Source organism: Rhagoletis pomonella, unplaced genomic scaffold, assembly GCF_013731165.1.
Source record: "Rhagoletis pomonella isolate Grant_MI unplaced genomic scaffold, Rhpom_1.0 Rhpom_scaffold_00001, whole genome shotgun sequence".
NCBI lineage: Eukaryota > Metazoa > Arthropoda > Insecta > Diptera > Tephritidae > Rhagoletis > Rhagoletis pomonella.
The window spans coordinates 9779253-9787718 of NW_023458555.1; the positions used below are offsets into that span (position 1 = coordinate 9779253).

The 8466-nt window shown below is 33.4% G+C and overlaps 1 protein-coding gene across 10 annotated transcripts in view; it reads left to right on the forward strand.

The window, feature by feature from the left end:
* LOC118738384 (casein kinase I) overlaps positions 1-8466 on the forward strand; it is a 53469-nt gene that overhangs the window by 43116 nt on the left and 1887 nt on the right. For 8 of the 10 annotated variants that reach the window (XM_036469372.1, XM_036469379.1, XM_036469350.1 and 5 more), the window contains one exon: positions 2147-2245. The exons of the other annotated variants lie outside the window; for them this stretch is intronic. In XM_036469372.1, the coding sequence (XP_036325265.1) occupies positions 2147-2245 (99 nt within the window). The remainder of the gene's footprint in view (positions 1-2146; positions 2246-8466) is intronic. 10 annotated transcript variants of the gene reach the window in all.

The window sequence follows — 8466 nt, forward strand, 5'->3', positions numbered from 1 at the left end:
AAGTGAACGGTTTTAATGGCCACGCACGAACTTTTTAACATTCTTGCTCGAAATTAAAAATTCATTTTTTTATGCTTGTATTAAATAGAGGTCTTTTGATAAAAATAAATTTCAAAATTTTTTTTTTTAATTCTTTTCTTTTTCACATTTATCTGATCTGAAATATAAAATTATTGTAAATGTTTTACTTTGGAAATTTCAACAATTTAATTCAATTCTCGACAGGCAATGAAAAGGGCACTTAAAATGTTTAAGTAATTCAAAGTTCGAAAATTTTCAAATACAATTTTCATAAATTTTAAGCATTTACCCATATTCAATTTTAAGCTGTGAACCGAAAACCTGAACTTTATGCAACGCCTTTAATACTGCTCAACTACCGCTTGCCTCCAGTATCGATTTCCACAATCCATTAACCGCAACGTTTGATTGCCTTGAGTGCAGCAAGCTAAAATTGCTGTTGTGCAAGATTGCAAAAATCACCTTGGGTCTACACAAAATGTGACGAGCAAATTTTATTGGCTTTAAGGCCATCATAAATACGTACATACACATTTACACCTTCGATGCTTACAAATAAGTATGTATGGTAGGAGCGTGTACGACTGCAACACATCCATCAAATGAGTTATCACCAATTCATAGTTATTGCAATTCGCATAAGTCCAACAACAGCATACTTTTTTCGCCATCCTCTTTACCCTTCTACCCAGCCATAGATGGGGGACTGCGGAAATAGTATTTTGCTGCACAATTACTCGCATTGCCAATGGCTAAACGAACTTTAGTTAGTTGTATTCTACATGCACACACACACACACACACATTCGCATACGGCACCTTAATCATCGTTGTCGTAGCTATTTCAATCGTCAACTCATCTGCCACCTTCCGTTCATCCAAATCATCCATCAATCGGCAATCCATCCACACAACCCAACCATGCCCCCACACTCGTCCGCCTCTGCTGAGAAATTTATCCTTGAGCGCCCAAGCGTGTGTGTGTATGGGTGTGTGTGCTGCTTACGCATTTATGGCAGCACCTGCAATCAACAGTCTGTCTGTCCTTAGCTGCCAGTTAACACCTCTCACTCCTGCACTGCTGGTGCGAGATTTCCTGACTGTAGCTGCTGCCACTATTTCCTTTAGCCATTTCACTTTCGCGCAATATTCTTCGTTTGCGGCTAACATTTCCTCTCTACTTCAATTTCCTTTCCATCTACCGTTTCGTATTCTATTTGCATTTCCTTTTCTTGCTTCTGTCACACATTGCACATTTGGTTGTAGGAGGGGTTTATCTATACATACATACATACTTTCATTCATACATACATATATGTAGGCAATCATTCACTCACTTACTCCCGCCCAAGCAATCATACATACATACATACATATTTCACCTCCTTTCTTTTCTTGTAAATAATCACCGTTAGAGAATAGCATAATTTCCTTTAAGCGGAAAGTACGTACAATAGGCAAAATTTTGTATTCGCTAGTTTCACAAGTGAATTTTTTTTTGTATGTATTTGATTTTTACTTTGAATTTTGCATAACTTTTGTAAAAAAAAAGCAAATGCAAATTGTTTTTTGAAATTTGTGAAAAACCTGACACTAAAATTAAAATTTATTTTTTCAATCGATTTTGCCTCTAAAAAAATACAAAAAAAAAAAAATCGAAAAATGCGTATTTTGAAACACCTTTTTTGCTGCCGACCGACCAACAACAACAACTAATCACTTCCGAAAAAATACAAAACCAAAAAACAACAAAAATATGAATCGCGTCAATGTCTACTACAATAACTAATCATCATCATCATCTCGAAATTTGCACCACTGCCGGCGCCTGCCAACCACCAACTATGAATGTCAACCAATCAAATCAACACTTCTGCGCCTACCTCAAACCTTGTGCTACGTGTGACCTGCGGCTAATTACATTTATTGTCGGACCTATTTATCGCGCAACCTATGACCGTCGCCTGGGGATTTGCTACCCATCGCATTCGCATTCGCTTTGGCTGCTGCTCCGGCCACCTTGTTGATGATGGTGGTGATTGTTGTTATTGTTGTTGCGCTGGGCCTTTATTTTTGGTTGGCGTGCACATGTGCTCTTCTGCTCAATTTCGCTCACAAAATGCAGACAAATGCCAAAGGAGGTGTTGCTGCGTGGCCGGATGTGCCAAAACCAGGCGCCACCCTGGGCAATCTAACACCAGCCGATCGGCATGGTTCTGTGCAGGTAAGTTTCATTTGCTCTACTACTAATCTACAAAAACAACGAAAAAAATTATGTAGGATTTTTTAAGCAAAAGCAAAAGACAAAAAAAAAACAAAAAATAGTTGACATTTTGTTTTTGGTTTTTGTTTTTTTTTTTTTTTTGTGCAATTGACTAGTAACAAAAAGTTCACTAACTAATGATACCGTCACCACTAATATCGAAAATCACACATACACACAATCACACCCACTCGAGCTAATTGAGTTGTTGTTCATGATGATGATGATGATGATGATGATGATGTCTGTTTGTAATACATATTAAATAAAACTTCCCATTCTCCCTTGCAAGTCCTACAAAGCATAAAATGTATTTGCGCCCAATCCGCTATTTGCTCGCCGTCCTTGCATTTTGTATTAACTTTTTACTAAAACTAGAATTTGTTTTGAATTTGTGTGTGTATGTTTGCATTATTGTGACTAATAATAATTATTTTTTTTTGTGTTATTAGAATTTTTTAGGCATTTATAGAAAGTTAAGTTTCTTGAGGATCGACTTACCTTTACCGCGGTAGCGACGATTTATAGGAACTTTTTTTTTTAATGACAACCTACTTTAAGATTAATGAGCAAACCTCACCAGTTGTTTTTTTTTAGTGGCACTCCCTTCTCTCGGCAGAAAAAAACGCTGAATTTGTTTAAATCAGTGGAGTTCCAAAAACAAGTAGAATAAAAAATAAATCAAGTATTCGAACAATTTTAGCCTTAAAACGTTTATTCAGACGAAAGAGTACCGAAATTACTTACTTTTCATTGTCACTCGAAAAAATCCTTTTTTTTTATAACTTTGGGAAGTTTTCGAATAGAATGTTCATCTTAGAGGCAATAAAAGTTGGCATCAAATACAGCATATTTGTAAAGTTTGAAGAGTGTGGCACCGAATTAAAAAAAAATGGCAGCGTCGCTGCAATTTTGTAATTTTTGAAATTTAACGATTTTTTCATTTTAAAAGTTTAATATACATATAGATACTATGCCGAAATACACAATAAAATCTAAATTTTTTAACTTTGGTTACAAAATTGCCACGCAAATTTTTTAGTATATTTTCCGATTCTAAAATAAAGTTGCGGAACAAATGTGGGTAACGAGTGATATTCTGCCGAAATCGACAATAAAATTTATTTATTTTTATGGGTTTGTCGCCTTAAACAAAATTTTTTCAGTACAAACATATTTCTGAATGGGTATTCCGTCAGAGTCCGCAATAAAATTTAAATTTTTGCAAAAACATGTTTTTTGAAGGGGACCAATCAAAAATAGTTAATATTAAAAACAGTTTTCTGATCGAAAAATATTAGGGCTGTTCAGGATCTTGTGCAAATAGTCTTAATTTTGCATTTGCTTTGCAAATTTTGTGCTTGCTGCCATGGCAACCGTTTTGTATTTTATTGTTGCAAATTTACAAATGCATCGAATATTCAAATGCAAGAGCATATGCACAAGGTCCTGAACAGCCCTATTGATTTTCAAAAATTCCATACCATTTCTGCGAAAGTGTTTTTGCCCATATAAAAACATGGAAACCTTCATGGGCTTTGGGGCAGTTTTAAATATTCTTTTTTTTAACAAAAATACGGGTATTTTTACCATTAACATTTTAAACGTGTTCCCCCGAATGTATTTTTGGGCCACCCTTATGTATATTCATACTCGTATAAGTATGTATGTATAAGTGATGATAATTTTTCACTAATTGTAAGTTCTTCAGTTTCTTTGTGTTCATCGTTAAATTGATGCGTTTGGGAAGTATAATAGGGATACAACCCTTTACTTCCCTCGTCGAATACTTTCCTTGTTCGATATTCACTCAGTTGATTTTGATTATTTATTTAAATTATATTGAGTCCCAAGCTACTGATTTACAGCCTTATTATCTACAACACCATGGGCGTAGCCAGGTAGGGGCAGGGGGGTGCTCGAGCCCCCCCCCTAACTTTCAAATTTTCCTTATATATATATAAAATAGTACCCTGAAATACCAGCTTAATAGGGTCGAGCCCCCCCTAAATTTCATTCTGGCTACGACGATGTACAACACATACATATCTCGAAATATAGGCCACAGGGACGATTCGTCTGCGGACGATATTGTCTCTGTTTGTAATTTTGCAACTCTATCGTTCATCTTTAAAAAAAAAGGAGAAGGTTATCGGAATATTTAATTTTTTATTATTTTTCTTTTTTGTATGTATGTTACCGCATAACTTTGGACCACATTAACCGATAATTCGTTTTTCATTGGAAAGCTGGTACCTCAAGTGTGGTCCCATAATAATTTTGTTAAAATCCAATAATTGTATCGTGAAGAAATTAACGATAGTCTTAAATTTTTATATGAGAATTGAAGTCGTTTTTTTTTTTTGCTTAAAAATTACTTGTTTATTAAGCACTGTATACCCATCATTCGTGCGGCGCATCGTTAGTGATATTTAGATAATAAGGCTGTTGGTGTTTATCCTTATTTCCGAGTTCACAGAAGTGGTTTGTTTGCCAATAAAATTAAATCTCACACGGACAACACTTCTTCATATGCCTTCACCCACCTAACCATTCAACAACTATTCATTGTTTTTCCCCCTTCTTTAGCTTGTTTTTTTTTAGTTGTGTGGAACGAAGTCATATACTATTGCATCCCTTCTCGAATCATAATTTGCATAAACCATCTCTTCTAGTTATATTTAATCTTGCTATGCATCAGTTTCTCTAGTTCTCTTTCTCTCTATTATAATACACTCTTTATCTTATTTACTTCTGTACATGCTATTTATACTTCTTGTATATTAACAATTATTTTTGTATATACTTACTTATCCTACCTACAAACACACCTACATTTGTGACTTGCCAATATTTGTATAAAAAATCGCTCGTTCGTTGCGTTGCGTTACATTGCGTTGTCTTGCATTACGTTATACCCGTACTCTACTCTACTCTACTCTACTCTACTCTACTAATCAACTGTGCAGACAATTATATTTTTGGCCTTTTCAATTGTAATGTTTTCACTTGATTTACTCTACATAAACTCAAGGTACTCAAGTGTGTTTGTTTGTTTATTTGTTTGTTAGTTAATTTGTTAGTTTGTTCAACTGTTATTGTTTATTAGTTTAATCAACTCTATAAACTATTTAAATAACCAGAGAATTTTAGCATACATGAATCGTTGTGAATTTTGTTGTTGACCTAATTGATTTTGGCATTGACTACTGGCATCGTTCCAGTTGTGGTGTTTGTTTTTTTTTTTTAATGCCAGTTGAATTTTTCGTATCAATATCATTGTGAGGAATGCTCTTTTAACGTTTCTAAGTAGTCTACTCCTATGAAGTTTTTTAATATTTTTTTTTGCATGTTTTCATATGCTAGTTAAAATCTTTTCACTCTTATGGCTGTTTTCTCAAGTGGATTTTAAAATTAATCTGCATGTTAAACACAAATTTTGTTCTGAAAAAATAAAAAATAAAATAAAAAATGGGTTTGAAAGACTGACAAATTTTAGCCCTTCTTGAGAAAACGGCACTTAGTGATTTAACTTTATATTGAACCAGCACTTCTTGTCGACGTAGTCTGACTCTTTTTTTTTGAAGACCGAGTATGCTCTATTCAATATTTTTCACTGTAGATTGCACTTGTTTGCATGTGTACAATTCTTCTAGCGGGAAGCACAGTAAACATTTGTATGGAAAGGTTTAAGTATTTAATTTGAAATAAAATGTCGAAAAATTTAAATAAAATTATTTAAATGCTCTGCTCTTTGGCCGACTATGGAATACTAAACACACACAATACTCACCTTATTGCGGTAGTCAGAATATTAGCTTAATAACCGCCAGTTACGGGGTATCCATTTTATAAAAAAAAAAATTGTCTTCTATACACTTCAAATATTACGATCAGTAATCAGCTTAAGACTCGTAAAAAGAAAACATAAAAAATATATTACGAATTGATTAATTACACTAGTTTACACGAAGAAAGAATTTCGCTAAAAAGTGTTCTTTTAGACTTTTATTTAGGAGCGCTAAACATGAAAATAAGCATTTACTTTTCCAAAGAAAAACGTTTTCGGGATATAAAAAAAAAAACTCCAAAAAAGCGAACGCAACTCATCTTCTTTGGATACCTTTCGAAAAATATATTTAGCCACATTGCGTGGATATATTTGTTTTTTGTCAATCGTAATAGTACTTTTTGAGTTAGTTTTAGGCCTCTATATTCGAAAGATAAGGAAATTTCGAAAATTGTTTATTTTTGTTCATTTCTTTCAGTTGATAAACGTTGTAAAAAAAATCTTAAGTTACGAAGGCGAAATACAATTTTATAACGAAAATGTGAAGCGTAAGAGCGCCCAGAAAATGTTAAACTTTTGACAAATTTAATAAAAAATTCAATTTCAATTTTTGTTACAATCACTCTTTCAGTTGAAAATGTGTTTTCCAAACAAACAGCAGAAATGTTTAAAATTAAGTTAAGAATTTTGGAGCCTCAAAGGGCTGTTTCATGTGTTTAAAAGGGATAAAAAAAGAGCTAGTGGCTAAAAGCAAACTACCGGGGCAATTTAAAACAAAAAGAGCTAAATGTAGCACCCAAAAGAATCAAAATGGCAACACTGGGCTTTCGCCACGAATCGCGTAAAGTGCGCTTGGGTATGTGCTATTTAAATTGTTTACTCTAGAAATGACATTATTAGCTAGTTCATAAGCTGAAGAAAAAGTCTTGGGTTTTTTTTTTAAATAAAATGTATAAATAAATACATACGTCTTTTACTGAAGCTCATTCATTAGATATAAGAGAAATTTCTTATTAATAACTGCCATAAAATATTAATTCGATGATTTTATTTAATTTTTTTAATGGGATATGTCAAACCCCACCTAGAATAGGTTAACAAATAAATTTTTTTTAAGCAGATTAGAAATACATAATGTATATATTAAGTATAATTTCCAATTTTCACATCATTTATTTGAAATCGCCTGAGTTTATTTCAGTTCGGTTTTCGGAGTAGTGTGTTTTCTTCCTTTTTATTCGATGTGCAAATCACTTTTGTGCATCATTGGTTTCTAGTTTTCGGGAATCTATATTTGTCCGCATGTCTATTTGTGGAAAAAAAATTTTTTTTTCATGCGGCACGTATGCATAAATTTAATGTAAAAGCATATAAGGTAAAGTGGTTTTCCATTGCATGACTTTTATGCGACTAAGTTTGCAAAAATGTTTCACATTTTCTATAGATTTCATTCTTAAAACTACAAAAACAAAAATGGTTGGTACATATTTTGTGCATGAGAAAAGCATAAAATTACATATTTAGCCGCAATTAACCTTTCAATAAGTAGTAGTGGCAGAAAGCATGAGCAATAAGAAAAGCAAGTAATCACTCACTCGCTCATTTCTCTCATCAGTCATCGGGGGCAGAGTTTCCCGCTTCAAAAGAAAGAAAAATTTTGTTGGTCTTTACTATGTTTTTTTTTTGTTTGTTTGTTTCAAATACAACAAAATGAAAACCTGCAGCGTAATCCCGAAGACTCAGGCTCCGATGATGATAGTCCCTTCGATGCGTATTATGAAAAGAGTGACTGTGAAGTGTCTATACATGCGCCAGTGGCCAACGATGAGCAAACTCCCAAGGCGACGGAAGTGAAGAATTAAACTATGAATACAAACCAAATACAAAAAGAAACATAGAAATACACAAATTTCTAAACAATTTACCAGCTTTGAACGTATTTTATTTTTTCTTTCCCCCCTTAGCAGCTCTAATTAATTCAATACAAAATACACAATACATTTTTTCTAACTTTTTTTTTAACAATTTAATTTGATTTAGCTAAAATTCAGTTACTATTGGTTACATCACAGAAAGCTACAGGTATAGCAAATGTATAGAAACATAGCATGCTTGTATGTTGTCTGTCTGTCTGGCTGTCTGTCTGTGTTAAATGTCCTAACTATGTTTAATGTGTAATACAATCTCGGCTGGGTCTTGGTCCTCGTCTTTAGTTGTTTTTTTATGTCGGCAAATGTTGTGATTTGTTGTTGTTTTGCTTATCACATCACTTCATTTTTTCGCTTTCTGGTTCTTCACGCAATAATCAGAGCCGCAAGTAGTACTTTTTTCTCCCAGGCTTGAGAGATGTAAGTTAAATCCTCGAATCCAATTTTTTCCTTGGATTTTTTTT